The sequence below is a fragment of the Mauremys reevesii genome, linkage group 5 (genome assembly GCF_016161935.1).
Source record: "Mauremys reevesii isolate NIE-2019 linkage group 5, ASM1616193v1, whole genome shotgun sequence".
In the NCBI taxonomy this organism is placed as follows: domain Eukaryota; kingdom Metazoa; phylum Chordata; order Testudines; family Geoemydidae; genus Mauremys; species Mauremys reevesii.
The window spans coordinates 62322461-62338134 of record NC_052627.1 but is presented as its reverse complement, the minus strand read 5'-3'; the positions used below and the strand labels follow the sequence as shown (position 1 = coordinate 62338134).

At 41.0% G+C, this 15674-nt stretch overlaps 1 protein-coding gene across 10 annotated transcripts in view; it reads right to left on the bottom strand.

Annotated features, from left to right (window-relative positions):
* GLRB (glycine receptor beta) overlaps window positions 1-15674 on the bottom strand; it is a 115510-nt gene that overhangs the window by 63140 nt on the left and 36696 nt on the right. For 6 of the 10 annotated variants that reach the window (XM_039542376.1, XM_039542384.1, XM_039542378.1 and 3 more), the window contains one exon: window positions 6997-7151. In XM_039542376.1, the coding sequence (XP_039398310.1) occupies window positions 6997-7118 (122 nt within the window). In that variant the 5' untranslated portion in view covers window positions 7119-7151. Of the gene's footprint in view, window positions 1-6996; window positions 7152-9000; window positions 9083-9328; window positions 9474-15674 lie in introns of those variants that run through there. The other 4 variants (XM_039542375.1, XM_039542383.1, XM_039542380.1 and 1 more) reach the window with 3 other exon arrangements.

Sequence of the window (15674 nt, the reverse complement as noted above, 5' to 3'; positions counted from 1 at the left end):
GTGTATACTCATGTAAACAGACAACTGCTAGTATCCAACCATACATTCCTTGCATACCCAACATTTCTCAATTTACTGGGAGTTTTTACATGCACAAAAGTTTCAGGATTGGCCCCCAAGTGAAGTATATACACAAACTAGTGTTGGCATTATTATATATACACACATGAAACATGGCCAGCATCTGCCTCTTAAAGAGCACCAGGCAAAGAAACATGTTTTAGACTAATCCACCCACATTTTCACTTGCCATGTTCTTTTTTTCCCTAAATATGTGCAGCCACACACAGATAACATATAGATCTTGGGAATAATATTATCTTGGGTAGAAAATATAAATGGAGATACATCACACATACTTTAGTCAATTTTTAAAAGATCCATTTGACAGATCTGAGAACACAATTTACCCCTCAAATTTTTTCTTATATGGTTGTATTGTGGGACGGGTTTCCAGGGGAAGTTACAAGTGTTTCTCAACCTAGTAACTATAAGATGAAATACAGGGACAGATTGTGTAACCATTACTCACAAGGAGTAGTATCTAATCACACCAGTGGTCAAAATACATGCAGTATAGCCACACATGTGAGCAAGCACTACTGAGGGAGGGTTGCATAAATATGCCCAGATTATGTGTAATATTACAGTATAAATATTTTACAAAAACAATATAATGCACAGTTTATACAGAATTTTGTCCCTTTACTCTCCAGAATGCCTATCCACATTGAATAGAGGGCTGTCCTGATACTGAATGCCCTCCAGGGGACTGACCCTAGATACCTGGGAGATCATCTATCCCCCATAACTTCCCATGACAGTCATGTGCCACCAGAACAATGAAACTATTGATCAACAGGAGAGGCTTATGAGTATGTGAATAATGAAATTTCACAGGAACCAGATGTAGATTATGGAGCTTATTTATCTTCAGAAGGGCCACAAAACCTCACAACTTTAAAAACTAAATACACAACTCATTTATTCAATTTAGCTATTCTTCATAATTTTACTTACACCCCCAGCCACTCACCCCAAACCTTTGTAAACTAGCAAACGATTTCTCCTACAAGCTAGGAAAGAAGGAAAACACAGAGAGAGATGATTGCTCATCCTTCTCCCTCCCTGCCACACTCCTTATATTTAGGCCTTGGCTACACTTGAGAGTTACAGCGCTGGTGGTGGCTTTACAGCGCTGTAACTCACTCCCCATCCACACTGGCAAGGCACATACAGCACTGTATCTCCCTGGCTACAGCGCTGCATGTACTCCACCTCGACGAGAGGAATAAAGAGAATAGCGCTGGTGCTGCAGCGCTGGGGTGCCAGTGTAAACAGGGAATAATCTTACTACACTGTAAATGACCTCCGGAAGCTTCCCATAATGCTTTTAAGTAAAGATTACGCTCTTTGTTTTGTTGTGATGCCTCTGTTTGTTTTGTTGTGAACTCCAGGCTCCCGAAGCTGCTTATCAAAAAAACAAACACAGCTCCTGTTTGCTGTGAATGAGCTCCCTTTGGAATGCCCACAGCTAGTGTTTGCTTGAAGAGAGGGGGCTTGAGGAGAGAAGCAGCACGGCGTGCGAGAGGAGGGAGTCCGTTTCGGGGAGGCTGCTTATCTGGTGCTTTCAGTGAGCGAGAGGGGGTGGCGGAGGGGGGCGGAACTTGCTGCTGCTGACAGAGTGTGGGCTCCAAAAATTCACTCTCTCTCTCCCCCATGCTCCCTGTCACACTCCACCCCTCCCCCTTTTGAAAAGCATGTTGCGGCCACTTGAACGCTGGGATAGCTGCCCATAATGCACCGCTCCCAATGCAGCTGCAGATGCTGCAAATGTAGCCACGACAGTGCACTGGTAGCTGTCAGTGTGGCCAGATTGCAGCGCTTTCCCTAGTCAGCTGTACGAAGACAGGTTTAACTCCCAGTGCTATACAGCTGCAAGTGTAGCCATACCCTTAAATATTTGGGAGGTGCTCAGACACTGCAGAAATGGAGCCAAGTACCCAGCTAGATACCAGGTAAGGAAACAAGAGGTTATTTTTTCTACTGCTGTGTGGTGTGCCAGAGAGGTTCTGCAAAGCCAAGATAAATAACTAAAAGAAGAGTAGAGAATGCAAGGAATATTTTGTGGACTGGTAGTTCACCAATAAAAATTCTAGGATAAATTTTCAAGTAATTCCATTTTTAGCCACCTAGAAAATCTTCAATTCCACTAACATTTTAAAACGTAAAATGTATTCATTTTCTTTTAAAATAAGTGATTTATTGGACTTTGTTGTCTCTGACCTTTCTGAGTTTCTGCTTCTGGCCAATGGCAGAAGTGATATTCTCTGAAAGGCTTAAAGGGGCTATTTCTCAGCTTCAGAAGGGGTTGATGTGTGTTACCGAGTACAGACCAGGGTTTTGGAGAATATCTTGGAAAAAAGTAGGGTGACCAGATGTCCCGTTTTAAAGGGACAGTCCCGTTTTTTAAGACTTTTTCTTATACAGGCACCTATTATCCCCCACCCCATGTCCCATTTTTTTTACGGTTGCTATCTGGTAACCCTATAAAAAAGGCTACAAGAATGATACAGCAATCATCTCAATGTATTTCAATTTTCCTTAACCAGAAATACCAGGGAACTGAGAAGAATGTACTCTGGGGAAAAACAAGTTACTTGATGACTGCTTTGAACAAACCTTAGAAGCAGGCTACAGAATTCCAGTCTCAAAGATTCCCATCTACACGTACTTATCCATCATCAACAGCACACAATACTTATATCTATGGCTAACATTTATTAGTTATCTTATGCTCCTTCTCTGTGACAAGGATGGATTTTTAAATTAAATAAATACTTTTAATCTGATAAACATTTCCCACTAATAAACACTTTTATAAAATAGATCACATTAGTGCCTTAATCAACAGGACAGTGTCCCTTTAAGATTTTTACTACTCAGAAACCATTGTCAGTTCAATGTTCCTCTATTTGAAATCTTTCTAACACCCAAGATCTTTACAAAGATTTCAGTGGCAATCAAGGATTCACTTCACAAATGCATTCATCATGCTTTTTATACCTGAACTCCTGGTTAATTGCAGCAGGCGCACCACAAGCACACAGTCACCTCCATTTAGTGAGCAATGGAGACACTGGGATTTATGTAGTTCCTTGAGCAAGAGTTTATGTCAAATCATTTCACAAACACATTCCCCATCTGTGGAATTCTTTGCAGGTTTATACAGCAGAGCTCCCTATTATGGTCTTTTAATTCCAATATATCAATTTGTTCTTTAAAACGGGAAAATATTCAAGGGTCAGACACTACAGCAGCCCTATTCTACTATAATCATTATAGGTTTATATATAAGAATTAATCTTAATAGCCTGTTAATTGTCTATTTAATGAAAGCAAGAGTCTGCACTGTTTCAAAACACAACTGGTAAACTGGTTCAGATTCAAACAGACTAGAGAGCAGCACATCATACTACTCACTAATTGTATAATCAAATAGAACACACAGAAAAAAAGGAATCATAAATAATCATGACAAAAGTTTTTTGTCTTACATAGAAACTAGAATTTTCTTGTTTGCAAAACAAGTTAGTTTCCAGTAAATATTTGTAAATAATAAAATGAACTTAATGCAACTTTTTTTTTCTTCCGCATCCCCATCTGTCAGTTTCATGCTGACGCTAGTCAATTTCACAAGGGAAAGTAGTGTTTAGCTGACAGCTAGTACACTGGAAATGGTGCAGGTAAAGGGGGAAATACTGACATATTTGCCTGTATTACAGAGAAACCTGGTGATAAAGTTTAAAGATGACCTTCATTAAGAGTCCATTTTACAGTGTTAAATTACCGGTAGTAAATTACAATCTCTCCAACCAAAGTAACCAAATATTTGTCCGACGTAGTATAAATCTTTCCTAGGAGAATAGCTGAATGACTTAGGACTGTGATTTACATAGTTAATTATTCATAGTTCACAGTAGATCAGTGGTTCTCAAACTGTGTGTTGGGATCCCAAAGTGGGTGGCGACCCCATTTTAATGGGGTCGCCAGGGCTGGTGTTAGACTTGCTCGGGCCCAGGACTGCAGCCCGATCCCAACTGCCCAGGGCTGGCTTCAGCGAGGGGCGGCGGGGCTCAGGCTTTAGCCCCCTCCCACCCATGCTCATGTAGTAATTTTTGTTGTCAGAAGGGGGTCACAGTGCAATGAAGTTTGAGAAACCCTGCAGTAGATCATTATAATAACCTATAATTTTTTTCCTTCACCAATGGCTAGGGTTAATGGAAGACATATGAACATTTTGACGTTATATACTTAGGCATGTTTTCACCAGTTATTTGTATTTAAAATATTAAAACATATTAGTTTAATAAAGAATGCAATAATATTCCGCATCAAGAAAATTTAATCTTTTATAGGATTCATAGAATATCATGGTTGGAAGGGAACTCAGGAGGTCCATCTAGTCCAACCGCCTGCTCAAAGCTGGACCAATCCCCAGACAGATTTTTGCCCAGATCCCTAAATTGCCCCCTCAGGGATTGAACTCAATCCTAGGTTTAGCAGGCCAATGCTCAAACCACTGAGCTATCCCTCCCTTTTGCTTGTCAAGTAACATTCTCATCCCACTTTATGAAAAGACCACTCCTTTGAGGCTATTTTAGTCAGCCCTTAAGAGGTTACTTATTGAAATTTATTGGTGGGAGGGAGAGAGATTCCCTGAATTTTTCCACGTAAATAGTGTTAACAAAAAGACTTAATTATGTCATCAGCAAAAAGCAAACAAACAAAAAAAACCAACAACAAAACAAACAAAAAAACCCCAAATAAATAAAACACAACTCTACAATATACAAGGTCATCAACTAACGAAGTATCCAGTCTGTATCATGCAGTTTAAGAGACATTATGGGAAATTCTCTCAGGTTTGGCAAACTCACACAGACTAGGTATGTATTTTTTAGGATTTTGGAATCAACTGGCAGGTTCATAGCTGAGTCATCATCTTTTCTTATCAAGACAATAGCAAATAGAATATGAGAATATTTCTGCACAGATTCAATGCAAAATATCATTCTACCTCAATTCTAAAAATTAATATTTTCACCACCCATTGACATTGATGTGTTCTCGATGTCTTCTAACTACTCCAACTGGGACTCCTCCATATTATAATATCAGGATCCTATTGGCTGTGAGGCTCTGAATTTAAGATATGCCAAATATGGGTACTTTGTTTATTTTTAGAAAATCTGACTGGGCCTACCCATGACCTGACCTGAAGCCTGAGTTTCCACCTCTATAAAATAAGAATAATGATACTGACGTCCTTTTTAAAGTTCTTTGAGATCTACTCATGAAACGTGCTATATAAAAGCTAGGTATTATTATCAGCCTCAGCTTTTCCTTACACAACCTCTCTCTAATGACCTAAAAACATTTTATCAAAGGATTCTAAATACGGTAAATAAATTCTTAAACCAAATCAATGAGGTGTACTGTTCATCTGACCAAAAAAAAAAAAATAGTAGAAGAACACAAAGTAAAATCTACCTGTAACATTTCCGGAGATCTCTGGTCACATTTGACACTAAAAACTCAAGAGTTCCAAATCTAACTGACCAGCACCCAATTCTTTGGAACCCACTGAAAACAATAAAATAAAATAAAATAAATAACTACTTCCAGAGGTTGATGTTTCTGATCCTTTGCCAAATAAACAAACACTATAGCCATTGTTCAAAATGAGAGTTCAAAAAGGGTATATACAACCAGTGTTTGTGTCTGGCATTTAAAAGAAAAATAATAATGGCTTTTTCAGTTAATATCTCCTTTCTCTTTTCCCAGGAAGATATGTCCCCTAATTCCTGCCTCTTTCTTATAGTGCATTAAGGAATGACACTGGTTAAAAAGTCTACATTTAGCACAGAAGCACACAAAGTGACAGCAGTATCTCAGATATCCCTGTGTAGTAACTCTGTGTAAAATGCTGATTTTTTTAACTGGCGACTCTGGTACCTCATACATGGCCTCTAGCCTCACCATTTTACTTTGGCAAATCTCTGCATTTACAGCATGTTTTTTCTATATTTAGTGATAACCCATTCTACCCTGTCAATCCCTGTCTGGAGTCTTTACATCACACCATGCAAAAAAATGACAAAGGGCAATTTGTCCATGAGAAAACTGTTATGCCATTTTAGAAGTTGAAATATAACTAAAGTGTTTTGACATTAAAAACAGGGAGTCTTTGCAAAATGAAATCATCTTAGATTTTCACTAAGGGTTTTACTGTATATGCTCTCTGTTACTGAGCTCTTTATATTCAACTTGGCAATTAATAACTTTTAAGTTCTATATTTCATTAGTAGAACTATTCCAAAAAGGCACATGCCAGTTCACCTAATACAGCAACCATCAATGGTACTTCCTTTAATATAAAATGAATGTTTACATCTTATCGGTGGGGAGATATTAAAGACACTAGTTGCATTACCAATACATTACAAATGTGAACAGCTGCATTACTTTTTGGCTGGAACAAAACCTACATACCCAGGAAACAGATTTTAAATACCACGTTTTAAAGCCTCTTTACTTACTAGTATATTTTTGATCTGATGCTAGACAACACACAATTAAGCCTGTAGTGTTATTTTTGCAAAAATCTGACGGTATTGGGCTGAAATCACAACATTCTAAATCACAATTAAAAACAAAGTCATTTTGCCATCAGATTTTTTTCATGAAACTTGAAAGGAAACCCAAAGGAGTCTACGGCAGAAAATGAATGCCAACTGATAGACCTTTAAGACATTATACTGACCAAAAGCCCTTGCTCACTTTCCCACACACAAAACTTATTAAACAACTATATTCTTTCAATAGGAAAAATCAGGCTTCACTTTATAATTGTATGTAATCTCTTCAGATAAAAGAAAGATAATACCCATCAGTCTTGTCACACAAAAAGTATAAAAGAGATAAGGAACATACGATGGGCAGAGATATTGCTTCTTTTTCCCCTTTCCTTTCTTTGAAGATTTCTCTTTGGAATACGCTTCTTCAACCCATAATGACAACAAAACAAAAAAGAGAACTGCCAGTAAGAACTTCATCTTGAGGGCATAAGTCTCAGAAGTACAGCTGATCTATGGTAGATAAGAAAAAGGGCTATATTAGTGGGATTAATTATGGAAAATGGGATCACCTACATATAGGAAGTAAACAAATATATTTCATTCACACACAACGATCACAGAAAACTCAGCTCTGTAAGTTATCTCAAGAGAGAGGTGCTCCTGGGCTACAAATGAGATATAGTGTCTGTTTTAAGTATCCTCCCAATATTTACGTACATGGATAGACTGTATGATAGTTAAGAGATACACAAAGGGTTGATATAAACATATTTTTGTTGCTGTGTTTTGGAGGAATACATTTAAACCATCTAAAAGAAGCCCTAACTCAAGAGGCCTATGATGTCTCACCTTGGTTTTCACACCTCAACTGCTAGAACAGGGCCTCATCCTCCTGATTGCCTGGAAATTTCCACCACTTGCATCCTAGTCTATAAGGTGCCACAGGATTCTTTTTTGCTCTCACCAGACATGGATGGACTTCCCTCTCTTCCTCTCCCCCGCAAAAAAACCACCATATTCACTCAGAGACATTTATATGCAACAGTATGCCCCACAGTATGCCAAGTATTGAGATAATGAGAATTTCATATTTCATTTTAAAACATTTTGATCAACAAATTTACCATTAATAGACAAGACACAAAGTTAGGGACTCACACTTCAACCTTAACTCTCACAAGTAGTCCCATCATTCTAAATGTTAAGTGTGAACAAAGATTGCACATGTAGGCTCTTAAATGGGATTGTATATTTGAATAGCTTTCAAATACAACATATTAGACAACAATGAATATACCATAACAAGTATTACAGAAATTACAGATTATAATGAACATGGTAATTATCAAGGGTGACCAATAACCTACAGAATACTATGCTTTCCTGTGCATTTTGTGTCCCAAGTAACACAAGTAGCTTTTCCATTCTTTTCTTCCTAGACCAACAGAAGCACTTTATGGATTTTTTTTTAAGAAACAGTAGTTGCATTGCTCTCTCCCTTGGAAGCAGCAGGATATTTATACTCCTTTTAACATCAGCAACAGAAGGAGCTTCTTGTCTGCCCTCCAAAAGCAACAACAGAAGGGGCTTCTTATGCCCTAAGCAAACAGCAGCAGGGACACCTTGCCAAATTACAAGATATGGGAATCTCCATCTCCTTCCCAAGCAACAGCTGCAGAGCTCTCTGATACCTTCCGCAACTGCAGCAGCAGTCTCTTGACTGTCAACCACAATAGCAGCAGGAGGATGAGGGATACCTTAACACCTTCACTCATATAGAGCATCCAGGGACTTCCTGTCCTCTCTCCCACATAGAAAACTGTCCTCCCCTCAAAGAATGCAGCATTAATACACAATAGTAATAATAATCATTCATACTGGATCTTTCACTGGAGGCTCCCGAAGAGCTTTACAAAATGCACATAAGGGATCTTACTCTCTAACTATAGCATCCGGTCCCACTAACCTACTCCCCCACCCCCCTCACACACACACCATTCTCCAATCACAGCAACAGTGACTTTCTACTCCTCCCGGACCCAAGCAGAGCAACAGGGGGTTCCCCACTGCCTCCTTCTCCAACCACATGAAGCTCTCTGGGGCTCCCTTCAGCTGTGGGTCTGGTACATAGGAGCCAGAACTAGGGATGGGGGGTTGCTGCACCCCCTGAAATAGTTTCCCTTAGATACAGAGTTTACAGTTTGGTTCAATGGCTCTCAGCATCCCCACTTACAAACTGTCCCAACACAAATTGTTCTTGTATAGTGCTAGCCACACGTTATCTGCACTAAACTCATCACCAACCCAGCGACAACAGGGGCTCCCCGGGCCCCCCATTCTCCAGCAGAAGCCACCCCACCTGCAACAGCTGCGCGAGCGACGCCCCGCCGGCCTCCGCAAGCCCAGCCCTGGGGCTCTCTGTCTGCCCCCTCCCGCCCAGCTCCCCACGGCCGCGAGCGGCAGCGTCTCCACCAGCTGCCCAGTGCTGGCCGAGGTACTGAAGGCGCTTCGCGGGGAGGCAAGCGCGCCCCGTGCACAGGGGCCCCAGAGACAACGGGGCTGATGGAGCATCTCCTCCGCCGCTTCCCGGCTCCAACCCCTCTCCGGGGGGGCGAATCCCCCCGCGCCCGTGCAAACGTAGCACCCACGCAGCCCCACGGCCCACCCTGCAAACACCCGCTACATACCACAGCCCGAGCGCAGGGCGCCGCAGCCCCCGATTCCTAGAGCCGGAGGTGGCTCGGGAACCTGCCGCGCGCCATGGCAGAGCCGCAACGGACCGAGCAGCTCCTCCAGCAACGTAGCAAAATGAACCCTGCATCAAAATGCGCCTTTTCCCCTACTGAGCATGTGCAAAATGCTCGGGCTGGCCCTAGTGAGCATGTGCACAGCGCCTGCCCATGTGCCCTGGGGAAGTGAAGCCCTTTGCCCTCAGTTTCCCTGTGTGTTCATTTCCCCGAGGGAATGCGGGGAGGGGGAGGTGCTAGGGATGCATATTCGCTGTTACCTATGAGCATCACCGCTAGAATTCCGTGAGGAAAAAAAAAAGTTAAACTGGGACAGTGGCATAAGGGGGGAAAATGCTAGGCTCGCTCTCCCCACCTCCTCTCAACCAGATCCCCGGCACCCCCGTGTGCTCAGATACAGAGAAGGGTCGGTGGGCACCCACTGTGAGACATGAGGGCTAGAGGAAGGCAGAATTCCCAGCAGAAATCATGTATTGGGGTGAAACACTGGATCAGGATATGGGGGTAGGAGTAAGTATCCAAAGGGGTTCCCAAGTAAACGGAAAAGGGCAATTAACACGCTCTGTAAATAGAAACTACACAAAAGTAGGGAAAATGGAATAGGAATGTACAGTTAATACAATTTAAAAAATGGAGGGGAGGATGAAATTATTTAAAAATATCAGAAAAACATGGAGGGGGGATCAGAATAGGCAAGAGCAGTAATATAGGACAATTTTAGTAAATAAATAAGAGGAAATAATCTTGAACTACAAGATATGTACCTATGAGCACCTGCTCATTCTGCTTGTATGTTTGCCCATTATTTTTGTCATTTTTTGTTTTAGATTATGTGAACAAATCACAGAGACTAAATCCTCCTATGTGTTTGTACAGTGCCTAGCACAGATGGTTCCAGCTGGGGCCTTGGGGCACTATCATAATGCAAATAAAAATAATGATAAATTCTTGTTAGAGCAGCTTTGGGCATTGAACAGCATGTCATTTAAACTGCCATAATTCCACTGAAAAAAAAGGAAGGATTTCTGTTTCAAAGATTATTGTACATTTGCATCTCTTGCAGATACTGTAATTTTTATATTATAAAATCTTTCCTAATTATTACATAATTAGTTGTATTATAAATTAAGAGTGAATAGAAAGGGATATCATTTACAAAAAAAATTAGGCCCCAATTGTGCTGAAATGTACACATGCACAGCACTTTAACCATATAAATAGTTCCAATGAAGTACATAAATACTTGCAAAATCAGAGCATTAAGACCAAATTATGGAAACACATACAGGAGTAAGTTTAGTCATCTGAGTAGACTCAGCACAGAACAAGTCTACTCCTCCATTAGCATCATGGTCCTTAGCAGGGCACCTTTCAACTACCATTCCTTGTTGCAGGGCATATTCTCAATATTATGTAATATTCCTCAAAGTGTGCCCATCTTCAACTCTTCATCCATGGTTTACAGAAAGACAAATTCTGAGCATTGCCTTGTGCCACTCAGAATGTTCCTTGTAAGGGACCATGGATGCTAATGGAAGGGCAAGCACATTCTGCTGAGCATATGCCTTAGAACGTGTCTTGCTATAAGAGATGAGAATGTATTGATGGGCACATTCTGAGGCATTTCATCTCTCTCAAACATTCTGTGCTATGAGGCACGGGTGCTAGTGGAGGATGGACACATTCAAAAGGGTATTCTACATCCACCAGAATGTGGCCTGTAGTAATGGAAGTGTGCGCAGGTATGTGCTGGGGATTTTTCCTTTGCTACTATACATCAAATGCTTGGAGTACTTTCTAATATTTGCTCTGTGCTCATCAGAATTGGCAACCACAGATTTCATTGCCAGAAGTTAAGATCAGCAACAGGCTCCTTCTGATATAATGGGCTCATTACACGAGGAGTGCCCCACTGACTGTATCTCATATTTTGTGTGTGGACTGCTGTTGTGACAGAGATGAAAGGAAAAAGGTTAAAGCAGCAGCAGAAATATGCTGTCAAGATGCCTTTGGCTCCCTAGAATGTGATAAAGGGATTTGGCCACCTGATTGTTTCAATTTCTTTTGGCTCAGGAAAGTATTAACATGGAGGAGACGAGTATAGTACCTGCAGCATGTGCAGTAATAGCAGCAGCAGACTGAGCTAGTGCAGCAGCAACAGCGACACTGAAAAGTGTTCCCGATTCCTGCAATCTTCTTCCCAACAGCCACACAATGATGGTGCCTTTAAACTTTATTTACATTGCAAAGTGTGCAGTTGCCTTCTATGGGCTTGCTGCAAATCCACTAACATTTGCAAGAACCTGCTGCTACAGCAACACACAGCTAATGGATGGATCAGTGCTAGCCAAATACTTAAGTTGAAATATGGAAAGTAATGCATTTCTTGTCCTCCTCCTCCACCCCACCCCCTGCCCCAAGACTCAAGAAAATGAGAAAAAATGGCTAAATCTTTACCTAGCACAGTAGCTATGAGATACATAGATGTTACAAATACAGACATAGAAGAGCTGTCTGGGTCAGATATAGATTCTCTCTCTCTCTCTAGCTATACATATAGATGATACCATATGGTTCAAAACCCACAAATACAAGGAGCAAGTATTCCTATAAAACTGATTTGTTTAAAGATGTACTTAATAGTGGACAGATTATGGCTAGCCCTTAAGAAGCTACATAGAGTAGAGGGATAGAGGGAGTGAGGTCTCCCCTTCAGCCCTTGAAAATCCTGTGCAACAGCTGGACAAGATCACAGCCCTAGAACCTCAGAGCAAGTTTTTGGAAAGGTGCCAGGGAATAGGCAGAGCAATAGTTACTCCCCCTCCTTGCTCTGTGCTTTCCAGAAAAACCCAGGGCTTTCATATGTACAGGATTTTGCAGGACATTTTACCCAATCTGCTATCTGGTCCACTGCACTGCCCAGTCAGGGCAATGGTATCTGTGGATCAAAGAGATGAAGAGGGATTTCTCCACACATGCAGGGTGCCAAGAGACCATGAGTTATGGTTTTACCTCCGCTGATTGTTTATATTTCTGTGCACTTATTAATGAGCAAGATCTCATACCCTGCCTAGAAGGAAGCTAATATCATCCCACCCCTTCTTTTAACAATAAGTAAGTTACAGAAGCTAGGAATAGAACATAGTTCTCAAAAATGCAAACCCAAATCTTATCCACTGTGCCTCCCAAAACAAATATGCCAAACCTGTGGGCTTCACTATCCTGTCTCTAAATATTTGACCATGTTCACCTTGCAGATTCAGGAAGAGATCACAAAATTCTTGATCACCAGCATTCTACTACTAATAGTAGCATAAGCCACTGGCAATAAATATCTAGTCCTCTTATAGGGATTCCTCCAAACTAGGGATGTCAATTGCTTCTTGAGCTCAAGTTGTAAGGGCTCATGCTGGGCCTCTGAAAGTCCAGCACTAAAACCCTACTGACAACTCACACACAGGGTCCTTGCAATTGCACATGATGAAATTTGTTTTTTCATTTTTTATATAACTGGGTGATTTAATTAACACTCCTTTTAAAAGATTTTATACTAAAAACAACAATTTGTCAGTTATAATGTGACATGCAACAAAACACTGATGCTCCTCATTTTGGTTATTTGTCACACATTTTGATTGCCTCTGTTACATAGTGGCAGTTTCAAAGGTATAACAAGTTATCTTCTTTCTCTCCCAACATTATCAAGCACCTTTAGGAGGGTTTTTCCCCCTTCTCCCCTCTAAGGGGCAATATGGCTCTGCACCACTCCTAACAATACGCTGCACCTAACAAACAATTTATGCACAGTTTTTTATAAAATAACTAGGTCATGATTAGTCAGATTAGACAGGCAAGTCTTCATCCATTACACCTCCAACTCAAGTTAATACTGATAACACAGACGTCTTACTCTTCACAGGAGACACTAATGAGAACAAACCCAATAGAAATAACCATCATTTTATTAGGCATGTTCCCTCCCAAGAATGTAGAGCGTTCTATTGAATTCACTTCTGCCACATAGACTTTTATATCACTATATATCTATTTGCCAATACGAGGTGGCAAGAAGAGAAGTCAAACTGCGTCAGTGAATTGACTATTCTAATACCAGCCTGGGACTGGACATAAAATGTCAGTTTTTATAGGTGCCAGTGGCCAAAATGGAAATGGCATTTGATTTATCTATCATCTAGAAGTCTAATTTTGACCATTTTGCTACCTTGGCTCTATTATCAGTAATGTAGATCTTGATGCGGCGCTGAGCTCACTAGTAGAATCTGGAAAAGCATCCAGGAACTTTGGTCTTTTGCAACACAGACCTTGGAAAAATAAATTGTTAACTAAAATGAAAATCCATGTCTATGAGACTTGTTTTATCCACTGTTCTATATGGCTCAGAAATGTGGACAACTTACGCCAAACATACCAAAAGACTGAATATCTTTCATACCAGATGCTTGTATAAAATTCTTTGAATAAGATAGCAAGACAGGGTGACAAATGTGGAAGTCTGAAACTGTGCTGGTATTTCATTCATGAGAATGTTGATTTGTAAGAAAAGACTCAGGTGGCTTGGACATGTCAAGCGAATGCGATTACAGGATCCTGAAGAGTGTGCTGTATTCTGAAGATCATGAAGGGTCTAGAATGAGAGGCAGACTGCTGCACAGATTTCGGAATGCTTGAAAAAAATGACAATATCCTTTGGAATCTCCATGGATGACTGGGAAAGGAATGCAAATGCCACTCTGGTTGGTGGAGTCAGCTTGTAGATGGAGTGAGGCACTGGATCAAGCTTTATGATAACCAGTGTCAGAGAAGTAAAGAATCTGCTACTCAGATTCACAGCACTGCTAGTGCATGGGTGTGCCGGACCTGTGGATGGGACTGTCAGTCATGCATCAGACTCAGCCATCAAAGAACTCATCGGTGCATACATCATGCTCTGTGAAGAGTGATGGTGCCACTTATTAGAAGTCTAGGCACCTTAATTTCATTTTAAAATATACAATTCATACATTAAACTTAAAAAGGAAAACCCAGCATAAAATACCAACATATAAACAAAATAATTGAAATAATCAACAAGCTCGACAACCAAGCAAAGAAAAAAAAGATAACATCATTTCTACGAACTCCAATTCTCCCATACTTCTCAATCTTTCTCAAACATTCAAGAAAATAGATGACCCTTGCAGAGTGTTACCCAAGAACCTAATGCATACCAACTAGCAGAGGGTACTGGGGTATAAGGATCTCTGGGTTCACCACAGGATTGTCACGTATGGTCTTTACTAAAAGCCTGTGTAACATAGGTCAGAATCTCTCAACCTGGTGTCCCAAGCCCCCAGCCCTGCTGCCTGTGGGACAGAAGCCCTGAGCCCCCTCTGCCCCTCCCCTCTGCCAACCTGGCAGCTGAAGCCTGAAATCCCAAGCCCCCCAGCCCCCACATAAGGCCTGAGATCCCCCTCCCACTCTGTTGGGCTCTGGAGTTTGTATAGCATGTTAGGGAACCTCAGAAAGAAAAAAGGTTGAGAACTCTGATGATATAGGTCATCATAATCATTGCAAGATATATGTATGGAGAATAAGTGCAGTTATGTGTATATACACTAAAAATTATGTTCTCTAGCTCTGTAGTTAAAAACAGGTCACTCAAGACAAACCTCATCCAGAAAAAGGGTAGGAGACACTTATCTCTGGGCAGAAGGGGGGGGTGATTGTGTGTTGTATGTCATACAACAGGAGTCTTAGCATTCTAAGTCAAATGCTAATGAGGAGGAGACTTTGGAAGGAAACTAACAGGAAGAGGTAAGCTGCAGGTTGGGGGGACCCCCTATCCTGAGGTGAACATCAAAGATCTGTTCCGGTATATTTTGGGGTGCAGAGAGACACCTAGGAAGTAACCAGCGTTTGCTTCACAAAAAAGGGATCTCAATCAGGCTTGATGGAAAATTCTGAAGAGAACTTTGGATGAGATATTCTTCTTTAAACAGAAGGATAACTAGTTAGTTAAGTTTAAGCATCAGAATGCATTATGATGCTGTGTTATATGTTACCATGTGTTCCCATCTCTCATGCTACTTTTTATTTGACTCTCTATTCTTTCTGAAATAAATTTCTTTGTTTTATAACTGAACTCAAGTGCTGTGCATAATACAGGAGCAGCGGTCTACGGTGAACTGTGGTCACTATTCCTTTGGGAACAGAGGATCTGGGAATTCAGAGCGTATTTCTGTGGGGCTGGATAACACAGAGGGACACTTTGAAAGGCCTCAGGGGC